The sequence below is a fragment of the Sardina pilchardus genome, chromosome 9, assembly GCF_963854185.1.
Source record: "Sardina pilchardus chromosome 9, fSarPil1.1, whole genome shotgun sequence".
Lineage (NCBI taxonomy): Eukaryota > Metazoa > Chordata > Actinopteri > Clupeiformes > Clupeidae > Sardina > Sardina pilchardus.
Genome location: NC_085002.1, coordinates 5622081 through 5639712, shown reverse-complemented (window position 1 = coordinate 5639712; position 17632 = coordinate 5622081). Strand labels below are relative to the sequence as shown.

The 17632-nt window shown below is 41.7% G+C and overlaps 1 protein-coding gene across 1 annotated transcript; it reads right to left on the bottom strand.

Moving 5' to 3' along the window:
• Window positions 1–201: 201 nt before the first annotated feature.
• On the bottom strand, window positions 202–2571 carry LOC134092502 (protein FAM107B-like). The gene is made up of 3 exons (XM_062545395.1): window positions 2453–2571; window positions 774–909; window positions 202–364 (listed from the first exon to the last, which is right to left on the bottom strand). Exons 1-3 carry the CDS (start codon window positions 2557–2559, stop codon window positions 203–205), a joined length of 405 nt encoding a protein of 134 aa, XP_062401379.1. The 5' UTR covers window positions 2560–2571; the 3' UTR covers window position 202.
• Between the last annotated feature and the right edge of the window lie 15061 nt (window positions 2572–17632).

Here is a 17632-nt window from a genome sequence, read left to right as displayed (position 1 = left end):
TTTATCTTTATTATCTGTCAAAAAGAAACATCCAGCAGATCATAAAGCTATCGCATTTATGTGCTACATTAAAAACAATGTGGGTGTGGACGTCTTCAGTGTAAACAAACAGATTTTGTTTTAGGAGAACAACAGAAATGAAATTAAACATCAGTACATCAGCGTGATTACAATACAAACATACAACAATTTTCAGGAACACTCAGCATAATCCTGATCTGTAGTGTCTTCTTGATCTTGCAGTGTGTGTGTGTGTGTTCTGTAAGTGGCCCGACACTTGGATGTGCCTGAGGTTGTCCCTCACTCGGATAAATTCTGGAAGGTTCCGCTGATTCTCCCTGCGTCTCTGCTCCTCCAGCTCATACTGCCAGACAAAACAAAACAAAGTAAACAAGCCGCACCTTCACACACACTCTTATTGTGTATTACATATTCATATGTGTGATTAGACATCAATTTATGGCAGTTGTAAATAAGGGGAGGGGAGTATGTTGCATGATTTTATGAAAGTCTGATGTATTGCGACATCAAAGCAAATAAAATGTGTAGTTTCTTATATCTCATTCCATTGAACTACAAATCCATACCTGATCTATAAACTTAGTGTGGTTATAGCAGATAGAGGGCCATGAAGTGAATACAGAAGTGCTGTTCATCCTGTTACGAGTTAATGAATCAATGATTTTGTTATAACATTATTCTAAGGTACAAAAAACTCCTGAGTGTTGCTTTAAATGACGTGTGGTTGGGAATGGGATTCCTGATGAGCGTACTGTGAGTAGCCTCTCCCTGTGCTTGCGCAGCTCCATCTCCAGGTCTGACACGGGCTGGTCCTGATCTCGGCACTTCTCCAGTCTCCTCTGATCTAGAACTCTCTCAAGTTCTGATCTCTCCCCTGGCAACAGTCCCCTGCAAGCAGCATGTGTATGTTGATAAAAGCATCATCACACATACAGTATGTCATTCATGAAGGTGGATTTTTTGTGGCTCATGTTGAACATAATTTCATCAAACCACTAATGTTGATGAACTTAAATTGTTTTCACCAGTCATCACATTTGAATCTCTGCGTATGAGCAAAATATGCAACCCAGTCTCTATTGCTTTACTGACTGAATGAGGCCCAAGCAGTGATGCAAGTGCTGCATTTAACTGTAGAGGGAGACAAATGTAGTCTCTCTCCCAATATTTTTGGTCACTTCGAATTAAAAGTGTAATAAAAATGAGTAACCCAACAAAATCAAGACTGACACAAAAACACAACTGTCTGTGAGCACATAGTGTAAGAACAGAGCAGAACAGAGAGAGAGAGAAAGAGAGAGGGAAAGATCTGCTGGCTTGGCTCACAACTCTCTCTGCATAATATGCCCTGGCTTTTCCCAGGTTGACCTCTGCACATCCAAGCCGCTCAGGGCTGTTCTGCTGCGCTGCAGTCCAACTCGAGAGGCCTGTTTCTGGGACAGACTCTCTCCCTGATCCCCCAAATGGATTGACTGCTTGGCCAAATGAACTCAGGCCACTCTGAACTCCACGTAAACAAAGACAGTTGGCTGCTCCCCTTTGTTGTTCTCTTGTGTCATTAGCGTTTGGAGGCCTGTGTTTGGTTAAGCTGTTCTTTTGCTGCACATCTCTACGTCACCACTACAACCTGTTGCTGTCATCTGTTGTATTGGGACACTTTATCCCTGGTAACTTTTGTGTGTGTGTGTGTGTGTGTGTGTGTGTGTGTGTTTTATTCAGCTAGTGATATGATTGCATGCAAGTCTTCAATATAAATAAATAGTCAAAGTCAAATAACTTTTAAAAGTGTAAAGTCAAATACCAAGGTAAGCTACCACTTAGATAACTATAAACCATTACAGAGATGCGAGCATTATTTAAAAAGTATCATGTCGTCTGCAGAGTATCATCACTATTTCTCCTTCCCTCAATTTTCTGTTCCAACAAAATAAAATACAGACAGAGAGAGAGAGAGAGACAGACAGACAGACAGAGAGAGAGAGAGAGAGAGAGAGAGAGAGAGAGAGAGAGAGTGTGCACAATTGGCACCGGGTTCATGATAAAGCATAGTAACCATAGAAACCTGTCCACTGTTTCTGAGGAGGGATATCAGTCAGTCCAGTGATGATAACTACATGTACACACAAACCACGCACTTTGACCTGTGCATCATTGGGTAATCAGATCATATGGTCTCCTGACATGGGTGCTAGACTTCATGCTATAACCATTTTGTAGATTGATTATGGGCACTTTGTAAAAAAAAACTCATCACACCATAATATTTGAATAAACTCTGTCTAAAAAATACAAGCAATGCAAATTACAATGAATAAATTAGATAAAGAAATATCACAAATAAAGTCAAAACTAAGTCTTATTGATCACCATTACTATAGAATAAGAAACTATTGCCAGAGTGTGGCTTGGTTGTGAATGTAATCTTCCTCACCATTTGTGCGTGAGCAGCAGTTCGCTGAGCAAGCGCCTGTGTATGGGGGACTCCATGGGGTGGGCCACCTTCCTGGCCTCAATCAGTTCGAGCTGCTTCTCAGCCATCTCCGAGATGAATGGCCCTCACAGAACAGAGAGAACTGGAACCTCACAGAACAGAGAGAACTGGACCTCACGGAACAGAGAGAACTGGACCTCACGGAAGAGATAGGACTGTTACCTCACGGAACAGAGAGAACTGGAACCTCACGCTCACGGAACAGAGAAGACAGCACCTCACAGAACAGAGAGGACAGCACCTCACAGAATGGAGAGAAACTGGCACACCAACATAAGCTCTTCAGTCAGAAGATGTGACCCTGGCTGAAGCTGCGCTATCTCCTGGGGCTCAGGCTGGAGGGGGAGTGAGATGGGTTGCTCTTTCTAGATGGGAAGAAATGACACGGCTATTTTACAAAAATATAAAGAGTGATACCTCTTCTGTGTAACATCTTCGGTAGCATTGTCTGACATAATCAGAGAGAAAGAAATGACAGTAATTCTTCATTCACTACTGTTCTTAGCATGTGCCATATTCATCACCTGACATTGACATTTACATTAACAGTCATTTAGCTGATGCTTTTATCCAAAGCGACATAAACAATTAGGACTAGTCACAGAGTATGGTGTTATACGGTAACTGGCTTCCCGTGTCAACTTGCTTCCTTGATGACGTTCCACGATTGATGACGTTTCTTCGACAGATGTGGCACCTTGATTTGTCAACTTTCTGATATAAACGGGAGACGAACGAATACAAATATGAATGACATCTTTAAATGTCAAAATTGGTTGTAGTAGGCTACGTGCACTGGATCATGAATATGCCATCGAAAAATTATTACCTAAATAAAGTCATAACTCCACGTGAGATTCGAACCAGCAACAAACTAGGCGGCAAAATTGTCAGTCTACCACTCATCTAGTCACACCACGAACCATCTGTTAAATAGCTGTGACGTGTAGGGCACTTGAATTCCTCCATTTATATTATGATTGTAGCAAGTTAACACGCCTGATCATGTTATCTTGCTACCGAGTTATCTTGCTACCGTTGCCCAAGCCATTTCGTAGGCCTTCTAAGTTGGTTATCATGGTTAAGTTTTACAAACGTTTCAGTAACTTCTACGCTATGGCAGCGCGGTGAAGTTAGCCGGACGTTTGATATTCGCTCGATATTCAATTTTAACTTTCCCCGTTTTCGGGTTTCCCCACAGATTTCAGTTTAGAAACAAGATCAACGAGACATACAGTTCACACTCTTGTCATGTCTCAAAAGAAAAGCATACATTTGTTGTCAGTTTCTATCTCGATGCAAAAAACAACCCTAATAACCTGTAAAAGCCTACTCGTTCTGATGCCTGGGTTAGGGACCGTCATCAAATGACGCATTTAGAGCGTGCCGTGCTTCGGCTATTAGGTTAACTCCTCAGTGAGGGGGTAGCCTTTTCTGGACTGGAATATAGAAAATATTCACTGAAAGTCAATAAAGTAGCGTTTTTTGATTCTGGTTTCTGTAGTATCTTGCAATATACAGTTGTTATCTACTACAGGTGAGATTTTGCTCATAGGTCACATAATGTAGGTTCAGGACTCAATTATTCTAGAAACATATTCATTAAAAATCAACAAAAAGGCATTTTTCAATTCTGATTGCTGTAGCATGTTGCAATACATGCTGGCTACTTACTACAGGTGAGATTTTACTCATAGGTCACTTTATGTCGGTTCAGGACTCATTAATTCTAGTAAAATATTCATTAAAAATCAACAAAAAGGTTTTTTTCAATTCTGATTGCTGTAGTAAGTTGCAGGGTGTGCTGGCTACTTACTACAGGTGAGATTTTGCTCATAGGTCACTTTATGTAGGTTCAGGACTCAATTATTCTAGGAAAATATTCATTAAAAATCAACAAAAAGGTTTTTTTTCAATTCTGATTGCTGTATTAAGTTGCAATGCATGCTGGCTACTTACTACAGGTGAGGTTTTGCTCATAGGTCACTTTATGTAGGTTCAGGACTCATTTATTCTAGGAAAATATTCATTAAAAATCAACAAAAAGTTGTTTTTCAATTCCAATTGCTTTAGTAAGTTGCAATGCATGCTGGCTACTTACTACAGGTGAGGTTTTGCTCATAGGTCACTTTATGTAGGTTCAGGACTCATTTATTCTAGGAAAATATTCATAAAAAATCAACAAAAAGTTGTTTTTCAATTCAGATTGCTGTAGTAAGTTGCAATGCATGCTGGCTACTTACTACAGGTGAGGTTTTGCAATAGGTCACTTTATGTAGGTTCAGGACTCATTTATTCTAGGAAAATATTCATAAAAAATCAACAAAAAGTTGTTTTTCAATTCAGATTGCTGTAGTAAGTTGCAGGAAGCGCTGGCTACTTACTACAGGTGAGATTTTGCTCATAGGTCACTTTATGTAGGTTCAGGACTCAATTATTCTAGGAAAATATTCATTAAAAATCAACAAAAAGGTTTTTTACAATTCTGATTGCTGTAGTAAGTTGCAATGTATGCTGGCTACTTACTACAGGTGAGGTTTTGCTCATAGGTCACTTTATGTAGGTTCAGGACTCATTTATTCTAGGAAAATATTCATTAAAAATCAACAAAAAGTTGTTTTTCAATTCCAATTGCTGTAGTAAGTTGCAATGCATGCTGGCTACTTACTACAGGTGAGGTTTTGCTCATAGGTCACTTTATGTAGGTTCAGGACTCATTTATTCTAGGAAAATATTCATAAAAAATCAACAAAAAGTTGTTTTTCAATTCAGATTGCTGTAGTAAGTTGCAATGCATGCTGGCTACTTACTACAGGTGAGGTTTTGCAATAGGTCACTTTATGTAGGTTCAGGACTCATTTATTCTAGGAAAATATTCATAAAAAATCAACAAAAAGTTGTTTTTCAATTCAGATTGCTGTAGTAAGTTGCAGGAAGCGCTGGCTACTTACTACAGGTGAGATTTTGCTCATAGGTCACTTTATGTAGGTTCAGGACTCAATTATTCTAGGAAAATATTCATTAAAAATCAACAAAAAGGTTTTTTACAATTCTGATTGCTGTAGTAAGTTGCAATGTATGCTGGCTACTTACTACAGGTGAGGTTTTGCTCATAGGTCACTTTATGTAGGTTCAGGACTCATTTATTCTAGGAAAATATTCATTAAAAATCAACAAAAAGTTGTTTTTCAATTCCAATTGCTGTAGTAAGTTGCAATGCATGCTGGCTACTTACTACAGGTGAGGTTTTGCTCATAGGTCAATTTATGTAGGTTCAGGACTCATTTATTCTAGGAAAATATTCATAAAAAATCAACAAAAAGTTGTTTTTCAATTCAGATTGCTGTAGTAAGTTGCAATGCATGCTGGCTACTTACTACAGGTGAGGTTTTGCAATAGGTCACTTTATGTAGGTTCAGGACTCATTTATTCTAGGAAAATATTCATAAAAAATCAACAAAAAGTTGTTTTTCAATTCAGATTGCTGTAGTAAGTTGCAGGAAGCGCTGGCTACTTACTACAGGTGAGATTTTGCTCATAGGTCACTTTATGTAGGTTCAGGACTCAATTATTCTAGGAAAATATTCATTAAAAATCAACAAAAAGGTTTTTTACAATTCTGATTGGTGTAGTAAGTTGCAATGCATGCTGGCTACTTACTACAGGTGAGATTTTGCTCATAGATCACTTTATGTAGGTTCAGGACTCATTTATTCTAGGAAAATATTCATTAAAAATCAACAAAAAGTTGTTTTTCAATTCCGATTGCTGTAGTAAGTTGCCCCGAAACCGAGCCCTCGAAACCCAGCGGGGGTCCCAAAAGTTGCACACATAAACTTCAGAGGTAGATTGGTGGGGCCAAAAACACCCACTTCTGTTGGTCCAATCACCATGAAATTCACATATGTTGTACTCTGGGATGCCCCTAACACGCTGAACTAAGTTTGGAGTCGTTGGGGTGTTCACAGGGGGAGAAAAAAGGTCCCGTTTGTACGAGGTTTCCCTCTTCCCACGCAAAAACGGTAGGTGCTAGAGGGTCACAACCATGTATTTATTAACCGTCTTGAGTCCCTCTACAAACGCTCTAAAGCTGGTGTCTCTGAGACACCCAGGAGAGAAACTGCAAAGGAAAAACCTACCAAAAATTCTATACCAAATCTTCGGAGGGGGATTGGCGGGGGTTAACAAGGAGCTAGGAAGCTGAAAATTGGCAGGGACCCTCAGCACATGCACCCCATGACCTGTGCAAAGTTTCATATATCTAGCTTCATCTGAGCCCCAAAAGCACCCCAAATGTCCCCTATTAATATAATCCGAATGTCCCTTTTATTAAAAAGCTAGAAAATCACACTTCCTTAAGTCCAATCACCCTGAAATTCACATATGTTGTACACAGGGATGCCCCAAACACACTGGACTCGGTTTGGATTCGGTGGGTTGCTCACAAGGGGAGATAAATGGTCCCGTGTGTACGAGGTTTTCCTCTTCCCACGCAAAAACGGTAGGTGCTAGAGGGTCACAACCAAGTATTTATTAACCGTCTTGAGTCCCCCTACAAACGCTCCAAAGCTGGTGTCTCTGAGACACCCAGGAAAGAAACTGCAAAGGAAAAACCTACCAAAAATGTTAAACCGAATCTTCGGAGGGGGATTGGCAGGGGTTAACAAGGAGCTAGGAAGCTGAAAATCGGCACAGACCTTCTTCACATGCTCCCCTTGATATATGCAAAGTTTCATATCTCTAGCTTCATCTGAGCCCCAATAGCATCCCAAATTGCTACATGTCCCTGAAATGTATCCGAAATGTCCCAGACCTGTACCCTAAATGTCCCTGGGGAAAATTGTTTCCCTTGTCCCCCAATAGCCCTTCCTACTTTCGAGTCCCCTGGGGCCCCCTCTGGCTTAAACGTCCCAAAAATGTGTCCACGCGTCCGCCGTCTCACCGGGGTGTCCCCAATGTGTCCATTTTCCAAAAATGTCCAACTTGTCCACGTCCCCCGCGCTTTTTGCGGAAAGCGCTGTCTTCGCTCGGTCCGATCTTCTCGGTCTCCGACTATGTCGAACGGGGGGACGAGGCGGATGAGTGAGTCCCGGTCTCGCGGCCGTAGCACCTTCCCGGACCGAGTCGGCCTGGGGAAGGTTTTCCCGGACCGCCGCTCGGACCGCTGGTCAGCGGGCCGGAGACGGTCGGACGGCGCGAGTCTCGGCCCATTTGAGTCAAGGGGCTTGGAGATATCTTGGTTTGAAAAGGGACATTTGGGTATACACTCCCATTCATTTTCCCCTCACAAAATCCTATTCAAATGTATGCCTCCTGTCCCGCTTCCCGCGCCCAAACGGTGCGTCCTAGAAGGTCGAGGAGGACGTCCACGCGTCCGCCAGAGGACAGGGAACGCTATATCCCGAGATGGGCTTACAGAAAAAAAGTAGCACCGGTTGGACCAACTTTCGAAGAGGCTGTTGTGGCCTAAGACCCCAACCCCATACCGAAGGGCCAGATCTAGGGGACCAATTAAGTCCAAACTGGGTTTTACAGGAAATTGGACCCCATGTACTTAAACTAGGTCCAAAACAGAGGCAGTGTGCAAAGTTTGGCCCCTCTAGACCCTTGGGGGGAGGAGCTATAAGCCTTCAAACATATGTATCAGCCTTCCAATATGTATTCCAAATGTCCCTTTTGTGCCCGATTTGTCCCTTGACCCTTGACCCTTTTCCTTCCAAAAGCCCCTTTTTGGACACAGCGCGCTTTGTGTTGTACTTAGAGAGACGAAACTTTGGAAGTTGCATGGGGGTCACTGGGAGGGGGTAGCCTTTTCTGGACTGGAATATAGAAAATATTCACTGAAAGTCAATAAAGTAGCGTTTTTTGATTCTGGTTTCTGTAGTATCTTGCAATATACAGTTGTTATCTACTACAGGTGAGATTTTGCTCATAGGTCACATAATGTAGGTTCAGGACTCAATTATTCTAGAAAAATATTCATTAAAAATCAACAAAAAGGCATTTTTCAATTCTGATTGTTGTAGTAAGTTGCAATACATGCTGGCTACTTACTACAGGTGAGGTTTTGCTCATAGGTAACTTTATGTCGGTTCAGGACTCATTAATTCTAGGAAAATATTCATTAAAAATCAACAAAAAGCTGTTTTTCAATTCCGATTGCTGTAGTAAGTTGCAGGGCGTGCTGGCTACTTACTACAGGTGAGATTTTGCTCATAGGTCACTTTATGTAGGTTCAGGACTCATTTATTCTAGGAAAATATTCATTAAAAATCAACAAAAAGGTTTTTTCAATTCCGATTGCTGTAGTAAGTTGCAATGCATGCTGGCTACTTACTACAGGTGAGGTTTTGCTCATAGGTCACTTTATGTAGGTTCAGGACTCAATTATTCTAGGAAAATATTCATTAAAAATCAACAAAAAGGTTTTTTTTTCAATTCCGATTGCTGTAGTAAGTTGCAATGCATGCTGGCTACTTACTACAGGTGAGGTTTTGCTCATAGGTCACTTTATGTAGGTTCAGGACTCAATTATTCTAGGAAAATATTCATTAAAAATCAACAAAAAGGTTTTTTTCAATTCCGATTGCTGTAGTAAGTTGCAGGGCGTGCTGGCTACTTACTACAGGAGGTGAGATTTTGCTCATAGGTCACTTTATGTAGGTTCAGGACTCAATTATTCTAGAAAAATATTCATTAAAAATCAACAAAAAGGCATTTTTCAATTCTGATTGTTGTAGTAAGTTGCAATACATGCTGGCTACTTACTACAGGTGAGGTTTTGCTCATAGGTAACTTTATGTCAGTTCAGGACTCATTAATTCTAGGAAAATATTCATTAAAAATCAACAAAAAGGTTTTTTTTCAATTCCGATTGTTGTAGTAAGTTGCAATGCATGCTGGCTACTTACTACAGGTGAGGTTTTGCTTATAGGTCACTTTATGTAGGTTCAGGACTCAATTATTCTAGGAAAATATTCATTAAAAATCAACAAAAAGGTTTTTTCAATTCCGATTGCTGTAGTAAGTTGCAATGCATGCTGGCTACTTACTACAGGTGAGGTTTTGCTCATAGGTCACTTTATGTAGGTTCAGGACTCAATTATTCTAGGAAAATATTCATTAAAAATCAACAAAGCTGTGTTTTCCTGTCTTATTGCTGTGTTAACTTGCAACGCATACTGGCCACTTACTACAGGTGAGATTCTGCTATTTATTTATCATTATTATTATTTCATCTAGGCTGTGGACAGGAATATTCATAGGAAATATTCATTAAGAATGAAGAAAGCAGTATTTCCCCCTTCTGGTGGCTTGCAATAGCCTACATACATGCTCCTTACTACAGATGAGATTTTGCTTATAAATCAGTTTATATAGGTTCAGAACTGGATTGTTTATTGTTTATGGAAAATATTGACAAAATCAATAAAGCTGTGTTATCCTATTATGATTGCTGTAGTGTGTCTCAATGCATACTAACTTCTTACAACAGGTGGGATTTAGACACTTGCAGACATGTGTACATTGCACGGATGAACGTCCCTGGCCTCATCCTTTTTTTCTTTTGCAGGATGTGGTTTTTCACTATGCCAAACCACCCCTCCACACAGTGGCGTAACTATAGTAGGTGCAGCCGGTGCAGTCGCACCAGGGCCCGTGACCTCCCGGGGCCCGTCGCTACCCCCGTCCTGCCTTTTTTTTCTTTGAAGACTTCACCATTAAGAATCAAACTATCAAATAGAAACGGCTAAATCAAATTTACCATCTTTCCTTGTCGTCATACTGTTTCGCCAGCTTATCTTTCTTTCTACTGAGATACAGCAAGGATATCTGGTTGCTATAGTAGGCTTAGCGATTTGTTGCGATTTTTTGAATGGATAATGCGGCTGCACATTTCAGTCATCGTTCAGTCATCGAGCGGCTGCGAGAAGCGGCAGGAGCGTAAAGAGCAAGGGGAAGGGTGGCCAAACTACTACTAACATCTATTTTTCAACTTGCCAAAATGCTGGTGGTAGATTATTTACGACGGTGTAACATCCACATTCTGAGAAGTGTGTAGCTAATTGCTCTCATGTTTCTGACATTGCGTGTGACTGTGACAACAGCTGAGCGATCTTTTTCCAAACTCAAACTTATTACAGTTTTTCACAGTTGCTCAAACACTAAACCCCATTCTCTGAATCAAATTCTGAAATGCCTGAACACAATTGTTGAATTACTCCCTGTTGGAGAAATTATTGAAACATGTATTCTCATTTATATTGATAATCTGAAAAAGCATATTAGGCCTACAAGTGTGATTAAGTAGGCTACAATTATTAATTAAATATGTATTCCTCTACATTGATTAAAGAAATATGTATTATTATACAATCATTAATGAAATATATAATCTCTTACAGTGATTAATAAAATGTGTATTCCTTTCCATTGAATAAAGGAATTATTAACCATCAGATTAAGAAAAATGTAAGTGCATATGTAAACTATGTTCTGCATAATCATACTTTGTAACTGAGACTTCATCTTTAGAGAAGTTTGTTTTTTGTATCTTAATGTACCAATCAGATGTTTTTGTACTCTTTGTACTTTTGTGCACAAGATATGGTTTCAACATTATTGTCTAGTCCCTTTTACCTGATTTATCTAAGGGAACCGAAAGTTTACCTAGGCTCAAGTTCTTGACCACAGGTTCTGTATTTGTTGTTGATTCAGAAGTAATGTTCTGTATGAAAGGTTCACTCGGACACATGTTTGGTGGGACGAAGGCCAGGGCTTATTGTCCAAGTTTTAGCCAGGTAAACATGTCAAAGGGCAACTTAGAGACCCTAGATACGTAAAATCTTGTATAGATACGTCAACCCTGGTATAAAAGGAGGCCCCAGACTAAAATGGTCAGAGTCTGGTATGAACCATTTTGTGTTGTATCATTCTCTCTCTTTGCAAAGATAATACAATTGTGTTGTCATTGAGAATCCACTGGTCCTTGTCTTTTTTGCGCACAAACATACTAACATAGTAATCCACATAGGCAAATTATCTATCACTCCCTTTTTTGGCAAAACCATAGACTACTTTCACCCATTTCACCCATTTTACCAAACTCATTAACCCTTTTTGCAAAACTCTAAACACATTGTGCATTCTGATGCACTTCTTAATTATATTGATAACCAAAGAAGGCGGAAGTTGAACACAATTAAAGCATAGTTGTCTCCATTTGAACACTACCACTCAAAATTGATAACACTTGTGTCCATTGATGTGACAACCAATATAAGTCAGTTCAGAGTTGACAGAGACACAGTAGAGGTGGGGTACAAGGAAGAGGAGGGTGCAGGTAGGAGGAAGAGGATGAAGAGAAAGACAAAGAGTCCCGAGAGTTGCAATACTGTAAATGATGAAATTTGGGCAACAATCATTGACCATGTTCTGATTCATGGAATGCCAATGAGAGAAGCAGGACTTCATGGTCCAACCCAACATCAGCAGTTTCTCTGTGGCTTCAATAATCCAAAGATTCAGATTACAGAACAGGAATAGCGTAGATGTCCATTATCATACAGTACAGCAATCACTGAACGTTCAATGTTACTGCACACTTACAACCCTTTGAGCTCAACTCTGAGAGAGTGAAAGAGCTGAGTTATCAGTATGTCCAAGTAAGTGTAAATTCAGACACAATACAATATCACAGTATTGCATACTTACAGTACTATCAGAGTCTGTGGCATCACAGTACAAATCATATTCAGTACAGTATTGGCCTGTCTTACTGTTCACTTACAAAACTATTGATTTATATCTTAGAGAACATGAGTAGAGAGTGATATAAGTCCTTATTCTTTATTTTCATTGTGATATTTTATTTTTCAAATTAGAATGAATACAATTCCTCCAGGAGCCATAAACCCTGCCCTGAAAACTGTGTCTTCCATTGTTTGGTGTATTGTCTTATCACTGCTCTGCAGGAGTCTAATGTTGCCTGATGTGTTCAATGATTTGAGACCATTAGTTAGTTTTGAGCAAAGTTAAAAGTGTTTTGAGGTGATTGTTCAGTTTTGCAACAAGATTGAAGGGTTTCGAGAATGTAGTTTGAGAAATGAGTTTTGTGTTCACAGTTTTGAGAAAAAGGTAAAGAGTTCTGAAAAATGTGTTCTAGCAATTGTGAAAAACTGTAAGACTTACCTGAGGAGCAGCATGGGGAACTAGAGGCTCAGTGGGTTAGCTATCCTGTCCATTGAAAATACGAGAGATACATTAAATATTGGGAACATCGTTGACGATTTTGCACAACCAAAGGTCTCACGGCCTAATTCATGCATATTGGGGATTGTATGCATATTAATGATTTAATTTGGTTTCTGCACGGTTATATACGGCTAAATTAAGTTTCGTTTCTGCGCAGTGCGAGTTTATAAGCAAGCAATCTACGCTTACAGTTTCAGCAGAGGGTTGAAAAAGTTTTAGCGCATTGGGTGTTCCCATAATTCCATGCGAGTTGATGTTAATGAAGTAGGCTAATATTAGATTACACTGGCCTGCAGACTATTAATAAAATACATTTTTTTATGTTTTCAGAATGGATCATGTAGTCGTGTGATTTTTATTTGAAATTGTATCTGTAACTACTAAACTACTTCGGTGCCTCAGGTCCTTTGCATAGTCACCTTTAATGTGTATTGCATGTATCAGAGTTAACACTGCCTGGGCTACCTGTCTTCGTCATTCTCAGGCAGGTGCCCGCACCAGCCTTGTTAAGCCATTGCCTCCACATGTGCATTTGTCCTCTGTGTCCTCCTCAATGTCCTTTGCATGGCGCCTCAAATCCCCCAGCATCACACCACTCCATAAGGGGAATACAGGCATGTGAAGCATCAGAAGGGCTCTGAGGATGGCAGGACTGTGGTACTCATTGACCTCTGGGGATTCTTCCTCTCCGTCAATGGTTACTGCAGCATCATCAGACACACCTTGGAAAAGGGCTTTGAAGGGAGATCTTCACACAGTGTTGGATGGCTCCGCATCATAGGTGATGGGGGCAAGGACCCCCATCTCACCTGGCTCACATCCTATCCCACCAATCAGCTGTCTGAGTTTCTGCTGATTGACCTCCACAGCAGCGGTCCTGCTTTTGGCAAGCAAAATGACAGACAGGGCCCGGAAAATGTCTGCCCCTTCCTCAAGCGACTGGCTGTTCTGCAGTCTGGCAAACACATAAATGAGGAACTCCTTGTGGCCTTTGTCTGCCACATGCTTACCAATCACCTGACCGACTGCTTTCAAGATGTGGGCAGAACAGAGGTGTAGCACCGTGTAGCTCGCGATGGTTCTCCACTTCCGTCTGCCCTGACATATGGCAAAACACCTGGCGAGGTAAGTGGAGACATTTTCCTTGTTGAAGGAAAGAAGGGAGGCTTGTATGAGGGCCCAGCTGAAGTCTGTCTCGATGTGCGCGACCCTCCGCACTGTGTACTGTGCCACAGTATGCACAAAGCGCATGAGCCAGTGGGTGATGGTGGGAATAGAGTGGTCATTAGACAGCATCTCTGTCACAGGCAAGGGGGGAGCGCCACGACCCTGTCCAGCCAAAACAATAGCATAATAAAGCACACGCTTCTTTTGGTCAGGGATTTTTGACACCACACTACCTGTAGCATCCAGGTACAGGCTCACAGGTGTCTTCCTTCTGAGGTGAGCAACCAGGATCCCTATCCCTGTTTCAGTATACATATGGGTGCAGAAAGGGTCCACCTGGAAATGTTGGATATAACCCGGGACGTGCAGATAGTTGGCATCAGTTTCCCGCATTATCCTCTGTGTGAGGAGAACCTCCAATGTCACATTGTCATGAAGCAGTGAGCTTTTTCTGAATTCATAAGAGATGGCCTTTAGAACATCTCTGCTGAGACAGTTTGTGTGGTTACCAGCCCTAATCTGTTCTTTGGGTGTGTTACTCAGCATTTTGTAGTACGTGTTGCTAACACCTTGCCTAATCTTTTGGGCAATTCTGCCTCTTCGCACGTTTGAAGCATGCCTTCATAAAGACTTCACGCTGCTTTAATGTTGGCTTTCTTTTCATAGAGAACGTATAATACGCTTTGCAAGAGGGGAATGTGCACACTGCCTTTATCTGAATGTAGCTACAATTTCTTTTCCTACTGTTGGCCTGTCTGACATGGTGGTACTTAAAGCACAGAACACAACAGGGATTCATCTTTTGGAACTCCTCATAAACAACATGTGTCCATGACAGTTTCATTTTTTTTTTTTCATCCTTTTTGAGGCCGAATTGACTTCCGGGTTTTCTTGTCAAGTTTGATCACACATTTTTTGGGGACAGAACAGGTTTTTCTTCTCTTTTCCTCAGGAAATGCACCCTGTGTGTGTGTGTGTGTGTGTGTGTGTGTGTGTGTGTGTGTGTGTGTGTGTGTGTGTGTGTGTGTGTGTGTGTGTGTGAGAGAGAGAGAGAGAGAGAGAGAGAGAGAGAGAGAGAGAGAGAGAGAGAGAGAGAGAGAGAGAGAGAGAGAGAGAGAGAGAGAGAGAGAGAGAGAGAGAGAGAGAGAGAGAGAGAGAGAGAGTAAAGCAGGTGAATGGAACCTTGGTGTGAGCCACCAGTGCAGTTCCCGCACAAGGTTGCAGCATTGTTGCACAATTCTAGAACCCAACAATATCTGCACCCAGATTCCCACACATTTCACCTCTGTCCTGCGGGAATACCACATAAGATGTGTGAAGCCAAAGTTTCAGGGTACATTTGTGTGGCGAGTTTTGGAAAAGTCAACTACTTCTCATAGATCCTTAAAGCATCTAATCCTTACAGACTCCAGGATATTACAGTAAGTAAAACAGTTATTTCATATATTAGGATAGATGAAAGGTTTCCAACAGGTAGCTCGGATGCTACCAGTAGCTCAGGAGTAGGAGGATTCACCCAGTGGGCCAATGTAAACTTTTTATCTTTCGCTTGTAGGTTTCAGTGTATATATTTCCAATTGTTCTCCCAATTCATTCAGGACATGACAAAACGGAAGAGAAAAACAGACTTATGGGAGGTGGCAGGTGGATTGGAGGCTGTAGTGAGAGAATTCTCTCAGGTTAATTTGAGAGGGGCCTCTTATTTATCAGAAATTTGGACAGAGTTGTCCATGGCACTATTTGGAGATGATGCCACATCACACAGGCACTGGTTGTGGGTGATTTGGACCAACAACAGAAGAGGGCTCAGAGACAGAGTGAGGGACAGAAATGTGACAGGCTCAGGGAGCATAACGCATGCCACAGATGAAGCTTGTGATATAACAGAGGGGTCACCAAAATTTGAACTGCCAATTTCTGAGGGAGAGTTCAATCATGATGTTCCCTCACTGTCTCCGTGGAATGATGATGGAAGCAGAGACAATGAAATTCAAACCGAAATTGAATCAGTTGCACAAGAGAGTGAAAACAAGAGTGAATCAAGATATCAGGAGAGTGAGCCAGATTTGAGTGATAATGTAGCCTCACAGTCTGACCAGTGTGAAGGAAGCATAGGCATTGAAACAGAAAATAACTCCAATCAGGATGAGGATCCTTCCAGTCCTGTTATGAAAGCAGCAGTAGCGGCTCAGGGTCCTGAGGAAAAGAGAAGAAAAACCTGTTCTGTCCCTAAAAAATTTGTGATCAAACTTGACGAGAAAACCTGGAAGTCAATTCGGCCTCAAAAAGGATCAAAAAAAATGAAACTGTCATGGACACATGTTGTTTATGAGGAGTTCCAAAAGATGAATCCCTGTTGTGTTCTGTGCTTTAAGTACCACCATGTCAGACAGGCCAACAGTAGGAAAAGAAATTGTAGCTACATTCAGATAAAGGCAGTGTGCACATTCCCCTCTTGCAAAGCGTATTATACGTTCTCTATGAAAAGAAAGCCAACATTAAAGCAGCGTGAAGTCTTTATGACGGTCATGAGACATGGAAAGGTCTGCCACTTGAAACAACACACACGAAAAAGGCATGCTTCAAACGTGCGAAGAGGCAGAATTGCCCGAAAGATTAGGCAAGGTGTTAGCAACACTTTCTACAAAATGCTGAGTAACACACCCAAAGAACAGATTAGGGCTGGTAACCACACAAGCTGTCTCAGCAGAGATGTTCTAAAGGCCATCTCTTATGAATTCAGAAAAAGCTCACTGCTTCATGACAATGTCACATTGGAGGTTCTCCTCACACAGAGGATAATGCGGGAAACTGATGCCAACTATCTGCACGTCCCGGGTTATATCCAACATTTCCAGGTGGACCCTTTCTGCACCCATATGTATACTGAAACAGGGATAGGGATCCTGGTTGCTCACCTCAGAAAGAAGACACCTGTGAGCCTGTACCTGGATGCTACAGGTAGTGTGGTGTCAAAAATCCCTGACCAAAAGAAGCGTGTGCTTTATTATGCTATTGTTTTGGCTGGACAGGGTCGTGGCGCTCCCCCCTTGCCTGTGACAGAGATGCTGTCTAATGACCACTCTATTCCCACCATCACCCACTGGCTCATGCGCTTTGTGCATACTGTGGCACAGTACACAGTGCGGAGGGTCGCGCACATCGAGACAGACTTCAGCTGGGCCCTCATACAAGCCTCCCTTCTTTCCTTCAACAAGGAAAATGTCTCCACTTACCTCGCCAGGTGTTTTGCCATATGTCAGGGCAGACGGAAGTGGAGAACCATCGCGAGCTACACGGTGCTACACCTCTGTTCTGCCCACATCTTGAAAGCAGTCGGTCAGGTGATTGGTAAGCATGTGGCAGACAAAGGCCACAAGGAGTTCCTCATTTATGTGTTTGCCAGACTGCAGAACAGCCAGTCGCTTGAGGAAGGGGCAGACATTTTCCGGGCCCTGTCTGTCATTTTGCTTGCCAAAAGCAGGACCGCTGCTGTGGAGGTCAATGAGCAGAAACTCAGACAGTTGATTGGTGGGATAAGATGTGAGCCAGGTGAGATGGAGGACCTTGCCCCCATCGCCAATGATGCGGAGCCATCCAACACTGTGGGAAGATCTCCCTTCAGAGCCCTTTTCCAAGGTGTGTCTGATGATGCTGCAGCAACCATTGACGGTGAGGAAGAATCCCCAGAGGTCAATG